We start from the raw sequence: 17,067 nt of genomic DNA on the forward strand, positions 1-17,067 counted from the left end.
CCCATTATCCTGTGCCTCAGTTATGATCTTGCTCCAAAGATCTCCTTGCCCTGCTTGCTTGGAAAGAAGAAATTAGGACAGTACACAGGGGTCTGGAGTCCAAGTCTCTTATCTTTATTTTAATAGACTGGCGGGATCAGGTCGCAGCAGCAGTACAGGGTTCCTGGCTGGGCAGCACAGGCCTGGGGCGACAGCTCCTGGCTTGTCTGCCCAGGGCAGTGTCAACTTAGGCCTCTACTCCATGGCTGTGAAAGTACAGCGGCCTCAAGGCAGTCTAGCTCCTGGGCACAGGCAGCCAAACCCCCTCCCATATCCAGCTAAACCAGCTCCAAGAAAGGAGAAGGTCCTGTTTCCCTGGCATCCTTGGGGCCCAGGAACTGGTTCTTTCACCGGATGATCTTGCCTGGTTGAACCACAGCAGCATTTGGGCTTTTTCATCCTTTCCTACATCAAGAACTTTCCCAAATGTGGGCCCTGGGGCCCTAGCAAAACAGTGGCCTTGGCCACAGGCTCTGGGCCTCTGGGAGGCTCCCATCTGGCATCAGATGGCGGCACAGAGCAGGGCTGTCGGCACGGGCAGAGAGCTGGGCACACAGAGTAGCCAGACGACAGGGTGTGCCACAGGGCTCCGAGGGCGGGTGGCCCTTATGGTAGAGAAACCAGAAGGTCTGGAAGAGTTGCATGTCGCCCCGCATGCGATATACCAGGTTGTGCCAGGTGGTAGGCAGTGTGTTGGGCAGCCCATAGGTTTCTCGAGCCCTGTAGAGAAGCTGCCAGTGCGGTATGGCTCCCGGTATGTTCGCCTGGGTCAGATTCAGGATGTAGGTCTCATGGTCGAGGACCACGTGAGAGCTCCCGGAGTAGTTTCCATCTATTTGGTATACGCGGTAACCTGCAAGGAAGCGGGGCTGACTGGAGGGGAAAGGAGCAAGGGTAACTCCAGGGAGGGGCCGCACATCCTGCCCATGCTTTGCAGGCTCTAGCTCCAACCTCCTTCCTCTATCCCACCAACTCCAGGATAAGGGAGGCTCCCTTCTGCCTCACTCACCAGGATTAAGGCCGATGTAGGTAGTTGCACTGGGTGCCAGGAAGGCTACAGCCAGCGGCCGGCTCAGAGTCTCTTCATCATAGAAGACCTCAAATTCATCCACATGAGTGTGGCCAAAGAACTGAGCAGCCAGGGTGTTCTCATACCTGGCCAGAAGATACTACATTCAGAAGATTCTAGGGAGGGGTAGGAAGAGATCTGGGGAGATAGGATGCCCTCTTTCTCCAACCTGTTCTAGTGAGGAGCCTCCCCACTCCACAGGACAACAGGGATGGTGAGATGCTCAAGGGAATTTTCAGCCTTCAGACACTCACCCTGTCCCTACTCCCACCCTCATCTCCCTCCTACCTGGCTACAATTCGGTAATAATTCCAGCTCCAGCTCTTCAGGCAGTGCCCTGGGGGAATGTGGCCAATTATATGCACCTAGTAGGGAGAGTTAAGGATGGTAATCAGGGCATCCAGGGGTCCAGGCAGCCCTGGCTAGAGAGAGGGGGACTGAATGAAGGCTTTCAACAGTGACCATGAGCTGAATCCCCAGGGAACACTTGTTGGGAATGCCAGGAAAATCACAGTTCTGTGCCCAGAGGTGCTCCAGCTCAACAGGAGCCTGCTTGTCCCCCAGCACCACCGTGTTCCCACTACTCGCCCTCACTTTGTCTCCTCGATCCTCAGCAGCCTGAAGCTCCCCCACCAGCCACTGGAGCTGTCCTGCGGGATCCGTGGAGTTGATCAAGAGCCAGAAGTTCTCACGGGAACAAAAATTCATATTGAGAGCGATGAGGCGGAGACCGGGGTATGGGGAAAGAGCATAGAACCCCCCAATTCTGAAACAAAGTAAACATGAGAGGTCAACCCTTGTTCCAATCCTGGTCCTCCTGTGCTGGGCATTTGGGTGGAGGGTAAAAGCATACATGACATCTTCCCCACCTGCAAGGAGCTCACAGTCTAGCCAGAGACCAAACAGTTCTAATTATTGGGTCTGTGTGACACAATGCGACACAAAAGAAAGACTCCAAGGGCAGAGGGCTCCAGGAGTATGGGGGAGGGATAAGAGTGAGCTAGAATGGGAAGCAAGGACCACACAGAGGAAAGATGACATGGGATGGATAAGGTGGGAAAAACTGGAGCACTTAAAAAAAAGGGGGAAATCATTTCCAGAGGGCCAACATGAGCAAAGACACAGCTGGGGCATAGAGAGGTTATGCTGCCAGACCTTTGAAGGACGGTGGCTGGAGATAACAGTAGAAAGGGAGCCTGGAGAGGGGGGAGGGACAGCATTAGGAGATATACCTAATGCTAAATGACGAGTTAATGGGTGCAGCAAAACAACATGGCACATGGATACATATGTAACAAACCTGCACATTGTGCACATGTACCCTAAAACCTAAAGTATAATAATAAAAAAAAAAAAGAAAGGGAGGCTGGAAAGCCGGGTGCAGTGGTTCATGCCTGTAATCCCAGCACTTTGGGAGGCCGAGGTGGGCGGATCATGAGGTCAGGAGATCAAGACCATCTTGGCCAACATGGTGAAACCCCATCTCTACTAAAATTACGGAAATTAGCTGGGTGTAGTGGCGTGCACCTGTAGTCCCAGGTACTTGGGAGGCTGAGACAGGAGAATTGCTCGAACCCAGGAGGTGGAGGCTGTAGTGAGCTGAGATGGTGCCACTGCACTCCAGCCTGGGCAACAGAGCAAGATTCCATCTCAAAAAAAAAAAAAAAAGGAGGGCCAGGAGCAGTAGCTGATGTCTGTAGTCCCAGCATTTTGGGAGGCTGAGGCAGGAGGATTGCTTGAGGTTACATGTTTGAGACCAGCCTGGGCAACATAGCAAGATCTTGTCTCTGCAAAAACTAAACTAAAATAAAAAAAAAATAGCCTGGTGTGGCAAAAGAGTAGAAAGGGAAGGTGGAGTCAGATTAGGGGAGCCAAATGAAGAGCACTAAGGACTCATGCTAGAGCAATCAGAGACAATGCCCCAGGTTCCCTTCTCCCTTCACTTTCATTCACCTTTCTTTTCCCTTCCTGGGTTTCCATGGACGATAAGTACCTGAGGGTGTGCAGGGCTTCAGCAGGCAGCCAGGGCTCCCAAGCCTTGGCCATCGCTTCATAGAGCCAGCGGGAGGAGTGGTTGCCCTCAATGAAGGGGGGAGGGAAGCTATTGACGGGTGTGCTCTCGTGGTTACCCACAGCAGGGTACACTGGCACTGGCCCCAGGAACTTCCTCACAAGTGCTGTGACAGTGGTCAGGGCCCGCAGTTGGTCCTGACGAGTCTGGTGCCAGACATCATGTGCAGGGATGTCTCCTGTCCAGTACACCATATCAAAAGGGCCGGCTGGGCCCAGCCCACTCAACAGGCTCTCCAGGGTCCTCAGGGGCAGGTCACACTTGCTGTATTCACCCCAGTATCCGGCACCTGGCCGGGACACGGGCGGCAGGCCAGAACCCCGGCGGCAACACAGTGGGTCTGCACAGTCAGGGTCCATGCCCTCCAGGTAGTCATGATCCCAGTGCAGGTCAGTGAGGAAGAGGACGCGGCTGACAGGGGCGCCTGGGGCTGGGGGGCTAGGGGGTTTGGGGGGCGGCTTCGGCACAGTAGGCAAAGAGATGTTCCAAGATGAGAAAATGTCCCAGTGCCCACAGGTGGAGCCCAGGAGCAGGCCACAGGCCTCAGATGGGCTCAGCACTGAGCGTCTCCACACCTCCACCATGTCATCCTCAAAGAGCTGGACAATGGATTGGCACACGGCAGGTGGTGCTATCTTCAGCAGATTGCACAGCTTGATGGCCACGGAGCCCACGCGAGCCACATTGGGTTCCTTCTGCAGTGGGAGGAGCGCATGGTGAGAAATCAGAGGCAGAGCAGAGGAACCAGGCCAACCCCTGGCCACCACCCCTTGGGCCTCCATTTCCAAACTGGGGCTGGGCAGGAGACTCAGTGCACCATGGTGAAGAAAGCTCAGTGCACACCTTTGCCTTCCAGATATTGCCCTGTAACTCAGGCAGCACCAGGCCATCGCTTCCTCTTTAGCTCAGTGGCCTGTGGCATGAGGCCTTTGCTTGGCAAGCTTACTTTCTCAGGCACTGTCTGCATTATTTTCTTACTTCACAAAGGTCACAATGGGGTGATGATGGCATGTAGCCATGGGTGTCCCCAAAGGGGAGCAAACTCAGTGACGGATTGTAGATGCCACCTTCTCCATCAGGGATGCATTCTGACCCCAGGGCACCAGCATCAGACCCAGCCTCCAGCCCCAGCACTCCCTCCGGCCTCCTCCACTGCAGCCCCTTCAGTGCTCACCTTCAGCCCGAGGTTGATGGCGGTGAAGAGACCTTTGCAGACTGGGCAGGTGAGGTTCCTCCACCCAAAGACATCTCGGAGCCGGGGCACTATGCGATGTAACCTGGCAGGATGGCCTTGGGGAGAAAGAGGGTGAGCCTCTGCCGGAGCCCAGAGAACCCGACAGTCAGACAGAGCCAGCGCCAGCGCCAGTACCAGGCCCATCCGAAGAAGTCTGGGGGCTCCGGAGGTCCTGTCTTGTCCCTGCTCCCGGCCGGACCTGGGGCAGCTCTGGCGGGGTGACGCTCCGTAGCGGGGCATTGTCGGGCTTCCTACACGGGGCTGGTTCGTCTGTCCCGTCCCCACCAGCCTGGACCCTATCCAGCCCTCAGGGCCCCGGGCGGCGCTGGGGACACCCGCTTACCCTTCTCTGTAGTCGGCTGACTGCTCCGCGGCCGGCCGCAAAGCAGCTCCGCCCCTTCCTCTTCCTCTGATCTCCAACAGCTGATCTCTCGGTGGCGGGCAGCTGTCAACGCTGCGGAGGCGGAGCGGGCGGGGCGCTCCCGGGACCGCCCCGATTCCGCCCCCTCTCCCCGCCCCCGCCCTGCCTCAGGGCGCACGGGCTGTGGGGGTGGGGACTCTCCCTGAGGTCACCAGGGGCTCCGCCTTGAGGTCACAGCCGCGGGAGGCCGTGCTCGGGCGTTGGAGCTCCATGTGATGTGGTCGGTGGAAGACGCCTCCTTTGTCCGAATCTGCGCTCAGATTCCCGGAATAGCTGCCAGAACGACCCCAGCATTTAGCCCGGGAAGGGAAGGTAGGAGAGAGCAGGGCCAGCAGGATCCTCCCACTGGGTGTGTTGCCTCTGACAGGAAGGCGCCTTCCTTCGATTTCCCATGCTCTGCCACTGGCACCAGCACCCTTGAGTCACCCTGAGAATCACTCACCTTTGATTCAGATGAGGAAACCAAACCTTAGAGATGGTGAAGAGACTAGGAAGCCGTAAAGACCATATAGCCGTGGGGGCCAGTAACATGGGCTGGAACCCAATTGGGTCTCCCACCTCCGTGTATCCACGGCAGTAAAAGCGAGCATTTATGGAGTTGTTTACGATGTGCCAGGCACCAACCCAGGCACTTTATAATTAATAATCTTCAATTCTCACAACAGCCCTAAGAAGTACCTATTATATTGGGGCTCAGAAATCCATACCCAAAATATGGTGGTCTGACTTACTAAGTTAAGCCTCAAGGTCTCTCTGACCTTCCTACGCCCGCCCCCTTTCTCCCAAAGCCTTTACCTAGCGTCTAGACCCATCGGAAGGAACAATTGTTTTTTTCTTCCCCTCCCTATAAAACCAAGAATATAATCACACCTGAACAGACCCTTTCACATGATAATGTACTAGTTAATCTGTTCCCTGATCCATTCCTTCTCCCTCAGCAGAATTCCTCTTCCCCTCACTCCCATAACCCGCTTTGCCTGAATGGCACATAAGCTTCTGAACCCCTTTTGGGAAGTGGGTAGTCACTCTGTGGTTCCCCGTGGACACATTAGTAAAATTTCTATGCCTTTTCTTCAATTAATCTGTTTTTTGTGGGTTGATTTTTCAGCAGAATTTCAGAGGGCGAAGGGGAAGTTTCCCTTGGTCCCTACAAATGCTATTATTACCCCCCTTTACAGATAGGATAAGGCACAAAGAAGTTAAGTGGCAGAATAGCAATTAAACCCTAAGCTGTTTGGCGAGTGCTTCTGAGGGATCCTCAGAGCTATCAAGTCCTGTCAGTTCTTTCCTTTGATAATTTTTTACAAGTGTTTTTTTTCCCCAGTTCTGGGGACATCATCTCAGATAGAGTACTCACAGTAATAATTAGCATGCATTTTTAAGATTATGTACTATGAAAAACAAAACAAAACAAAACCTTTTTATCTAAGGAAGATTAGCCCCTTTAAATTATCAGGCCCAGAGAGGCATTTAAAATGTAGCAACCGTCACTCTCACTCTTCTTTGAGCTAAGTAATTATCTCTTGAAACCACTTGCTATGCCAAGTAGCCATTAAATGCCATACACCTTATAGTTCAACAACATATAGCCAAGCACTAAATAATGTATAACCAGTGTTATTTCTGTAAACAATGAGAATTCCTGATGAACAACTTTTGTAATCACTTCCTCTCCTAATTCATCTTTTTTTCTTTGAAAATATGAGCCTCTCTTTTGTTGTCCAGAGCGCTCCCCCAAGACAACTTGCAAGTGTGTCCTGGGTTGCAGTCCTCAACCTTGGCCCTTGGCCCGAATAACCCTCTGCAGGTACTTTTCTGAGGACTCTGCCTTAACTTAATCCTCACAACAGATTTGGAAGTCAGTATTGTAATTATCCCCATTTTACAGAGAAGGAAAGTAGGATTAAGTAAGTGGCTCAAGATCCCACAGCTAGCTAGTAAATGCTGGAACTGGAATTTGGATGTGTCAACCAAAACATGTCTGAGACAGGTCTCAATCAATTTAGAAGTTTATTTTTCCAAGGTTAAGGACATGGCTGGAAGAAATAAACACGGAATCGCAGAAACAGTCTGTGGTCTGCGGCTTTCTCCAAAGATGATTTTGAGGGCTTCAATATTTAAAGGGGAAAAGTGAGCTGGAGGGAAAGAAAAAGGGTATGGTAATCCACATGTCAAAAGGAGCAGGTAGGGAGATACTCGATTATGTATTCGTCTGGCACTTTACGTAAGATAAAGTAAATATGCCTGTGGAGATATTTAACCTTTTTGTTTGTTTTTTTTTTGAGATGGAGTTTTCGCTGTTGTTGACCAGGCTGCAGTGCAATGGCACAATCTCGGCTCACCATAACCTCAAGTAATTCTCTTGCCTCCGCCTCCTGAGTAGCTGGGATTACAGGCAAGCGCCACCACACCCAGCTAATTTTGTAAATATTTAATCTTTTGTCTGTAGCTATCTGCTTAGGAACAAAAGGAAAGGCAGCTTCTTGCATGACTCAGTTTTCAGTTTATTTTTTTTCCTTTTGGCATAGTCAACTGGGGTCCTGAGTTTTTATTTTCCTTTCACAAATGCAACATTCTGGCTCTATTCTTTGCTGTGTAGGGACCCATTCAGAACACCAGGGTTGGTATAACAATTATTTTAAGCTGAAGACATTTCAGATTCAATAGATGCAGAAATAAACCTTCTGGGAGCTTTCTTCATCTGATTAAAACTTCTGGGAAATGTCGACCTAAAGGGAAAAATCTAAGGCAAACTTGATATAAGTAGAGAGTTTATTTGGGCCAAGTTTGAAGACTGTGAAGTGAAGATTCAAGATGCCCTGAGTATATGCTCCCAATTAGCAGAAGTCACAAGTGGGTTTTTAAAGGAGAAGAAGAGGCAGTTCCTAATGAGGACTAAGCTCTGATTTTTTCTTATCTTGCCCAAATTCCTATCGAAAGGGTCTGGGGAGTCATGCCCTACCAACCATAAATTCTCATCACTTGGGGCGGGGCACGGTGGCTCACGCCTGTAATCCTAGCACTTTGGGAGGCTGAGGCAGGTGGATCACGAGGTCAGGAGATCGAGACCATCCTGGCTAACACGGTGAAACCCCGTCTGTACTAAAAAACAAAAAACTAGCTGGGTGTGGTAGTGGGGGCCTGTAGTCCCAGCTACTTGGGAAGCTGAGGCAGGATAATGGCGTAAACCCGGGAGGCGGAGCTTGCAGTGAGCCAAGATCGCGCCACTGCACTCCAGCCTGGGCCACAGAGCGAGACTCCGTCTCAACAAAAAAAAAAAAAAAAAAAAAAAAAATTCTCATCAGTTGGTTTTATTTAACCCTACATATTGTGACTGACTTTTCAGTCATACTCTGGCATAAAATTACGTGACAAAGAAGAAAATCAAAATATTTTACCCCAAAACATGTTTCTTTGCCATATATATATATATGTTTTTTGGTCGGGGGCGGGGGCGTGGGACAGTTTCACTCTTATTGCCCAGGCTGGAGTGCAATGGGGTGATCTTGGCTTACTGCAACCTCCCCCTCCCAGGTTCAAGGGATTCTCCTGCCTCAGCCTCCCGAGTAGCTGGGATTACAGGCACCCACCACCACCATGCCCGGCTAATTTTTGTATCATTAATAAAGATGGGGTTTTGCCATGCTGGCCAGGCTGGTCTCGAACTTCTGACCTCAGGTGATCCACCTGCCTTGGCCTTCCAAAGTGCTGCGATTACAGGAGTAAGCCACCGCGCCCAACCACTTTGCCATATTTTGAAATGGCCCCGCAAAGTCATACCTTATGGGGGAAAATTTACATCTGTGAAGAATCTTTAATAACACAGATCTTTTTCTTCCGGGCCCTCCAATCCTGAAGAGATTAACTGAGAGTCTAGCACCTTTTAAAGGTCTGAATAGGAAACATTTGTCAACTGTTGTCTTTAAGGGCAGCCACTAAGACACTTCAAAGAACCTTGGTCTGCACAATCTTTTTTTTTTTTTTTTTTTAAGACGGCGTCTCACTCTGTCGCCCAGGCTGGAGTGCAATGGCATGATCTCAGCTCACTGCAACCTCTGCCTCCCGGGTTCAAGCAATTCTCCTACCCCAGCCTCCCGAGTAGCTGGGACTACAGGCGCCCACCACCACACCCAGCTAATTTTCATATTTTTTATAGAGACGGGGCTTCACGATGTTGGCCAGGATGGTCTCCATCTCTTGACCTCGTGATCCGCCCGCCTCAGCCTCCCAAAGTGCTGGGATTACAGGTGTGAGCCACCGCGCCTGGCCTCCACAATCTTTTATCTTAACCTGAACATTTCCTTTCTGTTGATCCCAGGTCTTTAGACAAACTCAACCAATTGTCAACCAGAAAATGTTTAAATTTCCCTATAGCCTGGAAGCTCCCCATCCCCCCGCTTCAGATTGTCCCACCTTTCTGGACCAAACCAATGTATTTCTCAAATTTATTTGATTGATGTCTCATACATCCCTAAAATGTATAAAACCAAGCTGCACCCTGACCACCTTGGGCACATGTTCTCAGGACCTCCTGCGGGCTGTGTCACGGGCCATGGTCACTCATTTGGCTCAAAATAAATCTCTTCTAATATTTTACAGAGTTTCACTCTTTTCATAGACACTAAGTTGTTCACCAAAAATTTACATAAAAATAACATAAGCTATTGATTGGCTATACCTTGTTCTTTGTATCATAAATCCCAGGAATGTGAAGATAAAGGGTGAGGCATGTCTGACTAGGAACAAACAATTGCACCCCACTTCTTGGTTTTGTGGGAGCAAAGGTGGGGGTGAGGGGTGGAGTGTATGACTGAAGTCCCATACTCGTGTCTCTCTGGGCCTGATACATTTTGTGTACCTCACATAGTTCAGAGTGCTCTGAGCTATTTTTATTTTATCAGAAATGAAGACTGCCATACATATCCTCTTCAGCGAGGCTTCCACTCTGAGGAGGGAGACCAAGAGTAAACTCAACATAAATACCCTTTTCAGGGGAGTTTAATGGCTCTGAAGAAGACAGAAAGACCACACATGCTGGCAGAGACCACAGCATCACACACTTTCTGGCCTCACGTTTGTTCTTTTAAAAACCCTTTTGTCTTTCCTTAAGAAACCTCTTTCTCCCCTGGAACTTTTCTCCCCTTTCCCTTTCTCCTCCTAAGTTAGATGTGTAAGCCTTTTCCTTCCTTCCTTCCTTCCTTTTTTTTTTTTTTGACAGACTTTCACTCTTGTTCAGGTTGGAGTGCAATGGTGTGATCTCACCTCACCGCAACCTCTGCCTCCCGGGTTCAAGCAATTCTCCTGCCTCAGCCTTGCGAGTAGCTGGGATTACAGGCGTGAGCCACTACACCCGGCTAATTTCAACCATTTGGCGAGCCAGCTACTTCTTTTGTGGTTCCCCTGTGCATACGAATAAACCCTTTTCTCCTGTTAATTTGTCTTTTGCCAGTTTAATTTACAGGCCTCAGCCACTGAACCTAAGAGGATAGAGGAAAAGGCTTTTCCTTCCTTATAGCTACTTCTTTTTCATAACTGTAGGCTTGGATCTATATTCTTCAAGGATTCGAATTTTGGCAGTAGGAAAAGGAGGGAGGAGGGATGTCATGAACAAAGTACAAGGCATGAAAGAGCCTGGTAAATTTGCTATGAAACGTCATCTCCCATTTCCCTGTCAGGGATTTCAAGTTGCCTCATTTCTCCCTAATTGTTACTGTCCATTCAGGACAGTAGATTCAGGACAGAGATTCACTCTGTCCTTCCTTATGGAGGACACTGATGACCCCAGGGTCCAAATTTTATTGATCTTCAAGGCCTTAGCACATACCCAATAACAATAACATCTTTCTTGATCACATCCTCTTTTCTCATTTGCTGAGTCCTTTTTTTTTTTTTTTTTGAGACAGAGTCTTACTCTGTCACCCAGGCTGGGGTGCAGTGGCGCGATCTCGGCTCACTGCAACCTCTGCCTCCCAGGTTCACGCCATTCTCCTGCCTCAGCCTCCCGAGTAGCTGGGACTACAGGCGCCCTCCACCACGCCTGGCTAATTTTTCGTATTTTTAGTAGAGACGGGTTTTCACCGTGTTAGCCAGGATGGTCTCGTGACCATCGTGATCCGCCCACCTCGGCCTCCCAAAGTGCTGGGATTACAGGCATGAGTCACCGTGGCCGGCCTGCTGAGTCCTCTTTTATACAGTGTTTTCTTACATGTTGTTTTTGATAGAACCATCACTTGCTGCCATATCACATGCCCTTATCCTTCTGGATAGGTGATCAAAAGACCCTCTTCCCTCAAAATGAATGACACTGTTCTCTAAGAATCAGGTTCTAAGACAGAGATTAATATGAGAAAAATGTATTAGAAAGTGCTCTTGAAATGAACACCTGTGAAAGGAAAGGGAAGAAAGCAGACTTGGGTAAACGATCAAGTTGATCTGTGATGCTGTCAGAGGTCTCGTTGGACCCCATAGGAGCGCTGAAGCTGGGATGACCCTTCAGAATTGTCCTGAAATGGGATGAGAGAGCTTGTTTCATTTAGGAAAATCCCTGTAGGGGGCTGAGGACTTTCTGCTGAGACCATTCTGAGCAGCTATAATTGCCCAACAGGTTCTCCTGACTTGCTGCAGAGACAGCCAACCTATCAAGATAAGAATTGCAATAGAGAGAGTGATTCACGCAGAGCCGCCTGTACTGGGAACTGGAGTTTTATTATTACTCAAATAAGTCTCCCCAAAAACTCAGGGATCAGAGTTTTTTAGGAAAACTTGGTGGGTAGGGGCTCATGAAGTGGGAAGTGCTGATTGGTCAGGTTGGAGATGAAATCACAGGGCGTCAAAGTGAGTTTTTCTTGCTGTCTTCTGTTCCTAGTTGGGATTGCAGAATTGGTTGAGCCAGGTTACTGGTCTGGGTGGTATCAGCTGGTGCATCAGAATGCAGGATCTGGAAAATATCTCAAGCACTAATCTTAGGTTTTACAACAGTGATATTATTTCCAGGAGCAAGTTGGGGAGGGTCAGACTCTTGCAGCTGAACGCTGCATGGCTCCTAAACTGTAATTTCTAATCTTGTAGCTCATTTGTTAGTTCTACAAAGGCAGTCTGGTTCAGGCAAGAAGGGGCTTTATTTCAGGAAAGGGCTATTATCATCTTTGTTTAAAAGTTAAGCTATAAAGCCTGGTGCGGTGGCTCACGCCTATAATCCCAGCACTATATGGGAGGGGGAGGCGGTTGGATCACCTGAAGTCAGGAGTTCGAGACTAGCCTGGCCAACATGGTGAAACCCCGTCTCTACTAAAAATACAAAATTAGCTGGGCGTGGTGGTGCATGCCTGTAATCCCAGCTACTCGGGAGGCAGAGGCAGGAGAATCGCTTGAACCCAGGAGGCGGAGGTTGCAGTGAGCCAAGATCATGCCATTGCACTCCAGCCTGGGCAAAACTCCGTTTAAAAAAAAAAAAAATTAAGCTGTAAACTAAATTCCTTCCCAAGGTTAGTTCGGTTTACGCCCAGGAATGAACACGGACAGCTTGGAGTTAGAAGTAAGGTGGAGTCAGTTAGGTCAGATCTCTTTTACTGTCATAATTTCCTCAGTTATAATTTTTGAAAAGGCGGTTTTGCAGCTAGGTGTTGATGAAAAGAGTCAAACTTTGTAAAACATTTGAAGAGATTTATTCTGAGCCAAAAGTGAGCGACCAATGGCCTGTGATACAGCCCCAGGAGACCCTGAGAGCACACGCAGAGCATGTGCCCAAGGTGGTCAGGTTACAGCTTGGTTTTACATCCTTTAGGGAGACATAAGAGGCCAATCAATACATGTAAAATATACATTGGTTTGGTCCAGAAAGGCAAGACAACTGGAAGCAGTGGAGGTTGGGGGAGTCGGGGAGAGGAGCCTCCAGGTCATAGATTAAAAGATTTTCTGATTGGCAATTGGTTGAAAAGAGTTATTATCTAAAGAGCTGGAATCAATAGAAAGGAATGTCGGCAGGGCATGGTGGCTCACGCCTGTAATCCCAGCACTTTGGGAGGCCAAGGCAGGTGGATCACCTGAGGTCAAGAGTTCGAGACTGGCCTGGCCAACATGGTGAAACCCCATCTCTACTAAAAATACAAAAAATTAGCCAGGCATAGTGGCAGGTGCCTGTAATCCCAGCTACTCGGGAGGCTGAGGCAGGAGAATCGCTTGAACCCGGGAGGTGGAGGTTGCAGTGAGCCAAGATGGGTCCATTGCACTCCAGCCTGGGTGACAAAAGTGAAACTCTGTCTCAAAAAAAAAAAAAAGAATAGGTTAAGATAAGGAGGTGTTGTGGAGACCAAGATTTTTGTTTGTTTGTTTGTTTGTTTTTGTTCTGTTTTGTTTTTTGAGACAGAGTCTTGCTCTGTCACCCAGGGTGGAGTGCAGTGGCACGATCTTGGCTCACTGCAACCTCTGCCTCCCGGGTTCAAGTGATTCTGCAACCTCTGCCTCCTGGGTTCAAGTGATTCTCTTGTAGCTGGGATTACAGGCGCCTGCCATCATGCCTGGCTAATTTTTGTATTTTTAGTAGAGACGGGGTTTTGCCGTGTTGGCCAGGCTGGTCTCAAACCCCTGACCTTAGGTGATCCACCCACCTCGGCCTCCCAAAGTTCTGGGATTACAGGCGTGATCCACCAAGCCCAACCCGGAGACCAAGATTTTGTCATGCAGATGAAACCTCCATGTATCAGGCATCAGAGCGCTTATCAGACCTAAACAGGTGCCAGACTCTTAATTTTCTCCTGGATCAGATGAGAGACCTGGAGAAAAAAAGGGATTGTCTACAGAATGTAGGTTTTCCCCATTAAGATCTTTTATTTATTTGTTATTTATGATTTTATTTTTTGAGACGGAGTCTTGCTGTGTTGCCCAGGCTGGAGTGCAGTGGTGCGATCTCGGCTCACTGCAACCTTCGCCTCCCAGGTTCAAGCAGTTCTCTGCCTCAGCCTCCCAAATAGCTGGGATTGCAGGCACCTGCCACCACGTCCAGCTAATTTTTGTATTTTTAGTAGAGACGGGGTTTCACCACATTGGCCAGGCTGGTCTTGAACTCCTGACCTCGTGATCCATCTGCCTCGGCCTCCCAAAGTGCTGGGATTACAGGCATGAGCCACTGCACCCGGCCAGATCTTTTTAAATGTTAATGCTGGTCACTTGTTCCCAATTCTGAAGAGAGGAGGGTATGATGAGGCATGTCCAGTCCCTACTTTCAATCATGGCCTGAACTAGATTTTCTGGTTTAGTTTGGAATGTCTTTGGGAGAGAGGGGAGTCTGTCAGTCGGTCGGGAGGCCTTAGAATTTTATTTTTGGTTTACATGGGGGAATAAGCCCTTTGTTCCTGAAGGCAGGTCAGGTGGTACATCACAGTGTCCACCACAGACTACCTCTTGTGCCACTTGGATTCATTTCACAGAAGTCTGGAACAGCTCCTCTAGCATACTAATGACTAGTGAGTCTCTCTTCATGGTGGAAATTAGAAGAAAGATAGTGGAAAGAATTATAGCTCTCTGAAGCCTCTCTCAGGACAGCAACTGATACTCATCATTTTCCTCTTTTATCCATTTTAACTTTCCTTCACCCTTAGAGAGCATCTCTGCTGATTTCAGTGGCTTACCTGATGGTGTAATGCAAACTTTCTCCCTGGGGGGTCTGAGCCGCAGTATCCATGCTCTCCTCAAGCCATGCTCCTGCACTTGTCTTTTTACCATCAAAATAGGGCAGGGACTACCAAGAGGCACCCAAGTGGGCCAGCTGGATGCCAAGCATATTCCATGTCTCCATTTTGTAACAGTTGTATTATCAGGATCAACAATGACAATCAGGATCAACTCTACAGCCACCATGATCATGCCTCTTCTTGCCTGCTGGCCCCTGCACGCAGGAACCCAGAGTTCCTAGGCAACAACCATAACCCATTCACCTGCTGGGCACATTTCCCCATTGGGAATCAGAGCCTCTAAAGCAGCAGAGCCTAGAGTTGTAGGGGCAGAAAGCACAAATTTCCCAAGTAGATTACTGGGAGTGATGGCGAACAGAGCCACACCTGCTTTCTCTCTTTGGTTCTGAACCCATATGTTTTACCTTTTGGGAACAGAACACCAGGTTGTTGGTTTAAAGTGTATACTGCATGCTAGAAGATGGCACCTCCTCCTCTCTAGGAATTACTTCCATGTTTGTCCTTCAGCTGTGCATCTACCAGCTGATTCTATCACTGTGTTAGGCTGGCAGTTTCTGGGTGGTCTGCTGTAATGTGACCAGTGGATACAATAGTCATGTGCCCACTTTACACCTCTTTTGCTGAAAAGTGGTTCCTGGTACGACATGATAGGATTCTGCACCTGTTGCTCAGACACTCTCTCTGTAAGCCCTTGGATAGTGGTTGAGGCCTAGGAGGTGGAAAAATTCATTATGAACAAAGTTTTCTGCAGGGCTGGTAGTGGAAAAGGTGAGACAACCTTATTCTTGACTTTCTCTGGGTTTTAGAACTTCTGAAACCTATTGTGGAGGCTTTTAGGCTATTGGATAATGACTAGAACTTGGGGAAGGGAGGGGGAGGCTGGTGTTTAAAGATCTAAAGTTATACAGCCTCTGCCTCAGTGGCGAACTGAGTGCCTGGCTTGGAGAGTGATTGGCAGAGGGACAAAATGGGCTGCTTGGTTGGGACAGATAACTTCTTAGTTAATCTGGGTTAATTTAAGCAGACATTCGCTTAGGGTACCTACATTTCGTTGTGTCAGGAAACCTGTACAAACAGCTGGGCACAGTGGCTCACGCCTGTAATCCCAGCACTTTGGGAGGCCGAGGCGGGCGGATCACCTGAGATCAGGAGTTCGAGACCAGCCTCAATATGGAGAAACCCCGTCTCTACTAAAAATACAAAATTAGCTGGGCGTGGTGGTGCATGCCTGTAATCCCAGCTACTCGGGAGGCTGAGGCAGGAGAATTGCTTGAACCTGGGAGGCGGAGGTTGCCGTGAGCTCAGACTGGGCCATTGCACTCTAGCCTGGGCAACAAGAGCGAAACTCCGTCTCAAAAAAAAAATTAAAAATTAAAAATAAAGAAACCTATACAAATTCTGTACAAGTGGCCAGCCAATTCTTGAGCTGTCTGTGAAACTGCAAATTGAATTCGAAATTCCAGACAGCAGCCTAGCACTGATGGGGAAAGGTCTCCCTCTTGTGGAAATTTTAGGGATTACTGGAAAGCTAGTAATCTATACATTTAAGAGCTCAAATCCAGAAGAAATTTTTCTTGACAGGCAATTCCAACGCAGTGTATGTAGAACCCCCAATAGTAGGGGCTGCAATTTAAATTCAAGCTATCTGGATTAGAATCCTTATTCTGCCACTTATTAGTTGTGTGACCTGGACAAAGCACATCACTTTTTGAGCTTCAATTTCTTTCTGTGTGACATGAAGATAATAGATAATATAAGGTTGTGAAGATAGAATGAGATAGTACTTAGATCAATAGATATGACAGAGGAAGGCTTTTAGTATCTGATGCAAACTTTTAAAGTTGCATCATATATTTCATCACCAACTGTACAGTATCTACCGCCTTACACATAGTAGATGCTGTATCTGTATTGACTATCATTGATTTAATGAGGTCTAGCTGATAACTCTCCCCAGTTTTCCATGCCTTATCCACACTGTCCATTGTCAGGAGAGAGGAAATCTATGGTTACAATAAGGTGGAGGCCGAAGGAAAAGTTAAATGTTAAAAACTGCCCTTCGCCACCCCGCCCTGTGGAAGACATAGGGAGTATTTACTTAATGACAATAACTTAGCTCCATCTATTGTCAGGAAATCATCCATTTATTCCCACCCACCGCTGCCAACACACACACTGTTCTGTGTCAGGCCCAGACCAAGAAGCTGGGGATATACCTGTTAGTAGGAAAGGCCCTACCCTACAGGAGACTCCAGTTCAGGAGAGGATGGGGCAAGAATAACATACTTGCCTCACCCCATCAGCCAGCATGAGGAAGAAACATAGAAGCTGTCCCCTGCAGACCTCCTGTCAACAGTCACGTGGGCACCCAATGTCACCAGTGTTGACAGATGATCTTCCAGTCGTTCCTGGGAGAAGGCTTTCCATCCGCAGCTGCCTACATCTTACATAGGATGAAGGTCACCTCTCTGTGTCCTGAGATATTGCCACACTCCAACCACACTGTCTCATGTGGACATTCACTTACAACGACTCAGGATACTT

The 17,067-nt window shown here is 48.7% G+C and overlaps 1 protein-coding gene and 1 long non-coding RNA gene across 4 annotated transcripts; one reads left to right on the forward strand and one right to left on the reverse strand.

Annotated features, from left to right (window-relative positions):
* Nucleotides 1-93: 93 nt before the first annotated feature.
* SMPD1 (sphingomyelin phosphodiesterase 1) lies at nucleotides 94-4,830 on the reverse strand. 2 transcript variants are annotated; one of them, XM_058446431.1, is made up of 6 exons: nucleotides 4,354-4,830; nucleotides 3,102-3,874; nucleotides 1,703-1,874; nucleotides 1,397-1,473; nucleotides 1,049-1,194; nucleotides 94-912 (listed from the first exon to the last, which is right to left on the reverse strand). In XM_058446431.1, the coding sequence occupies exons 1-6, from the start codon at nucleotides 4,651-4,653 to the stop codon at nucleotides 872-874; spliced, it is 1,509 nt and encodes a 502-aa protein (XP_058302414.1). In that variant the 5' UTR covers nucleotides 4,654-4,830; the 3' UTR covers nucleotides 94-871. The 2 variants fall into 2 exon arrangements, with proteins under 2 accessions (XP_058302414.1, XP_032022667.1); XM_032166776.2 differs by having other exon boundaries at nucleotides 94-892; nucleotides 4,354-4,827.
* On the forward strand, nucleotides 4,078-10,256 carry LOC131384569 (uncharacterized). 2 transcript variants are annotated; one of them, XR_009215549.1, is made up of 3 exons: nucleotides 4,078-4,402; nucleotides 7,120-7,257; nucleotides 10,071-10,256. It is a non-coding gene; the product is annotated as an uncharacterized LOC131384569 (long non-coding RNA). The 2 variants fall into 2 exon arrangements; XR_009215550.1 differs by lacking the exon at nucleotides 4,078-4,402 and adding an exon at nucleotides 4,914-5,146.
* The last annotated feature ends 6,811 nt before the right edge of the window (nucleotides 10,257-17,067 follow it).

This window comes from Hylobates moloch, unplaced genomic scaffold (genome assembly GCF_009828535.3).
Source record: "Hylobates moloch isolate HMO894 unplaced genomic scaffold, HMol_V3 SCAFFOLD_11, whole genome shotgun sequence".
NCBI classification, from domain to species: Eukaryota; Metazoa; Chordata; class Mammalia; order Primates; family Hylobatidae; genus Hylobates; species Hylobates moloch.

Bases quoted from the DNA above. Each gene is read 5' to 3' on its own strand.
- SMPD1 (XM_032166776.2), bottom strand. From the start codon at position 4,653: ATGCCCCGCTACGGAGCGTCACCCCGCCAGAGCTGCCCCAGGTCCGGC. The intron at 1,875-3,101 runs GTACTTATCGTC...ACTTTGTTTCAG, and splicing joins GAAGCCCTGCACACCCTCAG to AATTGGGGGGTTCTATGCTC. The intron at 1,195-1,396 runs GTAGGAGGGAGA...TCTTCTGGCCAG, and splicing joins TATTACCGAATTGTAGCCAG to GTATGAGAACACCCTGGCTG.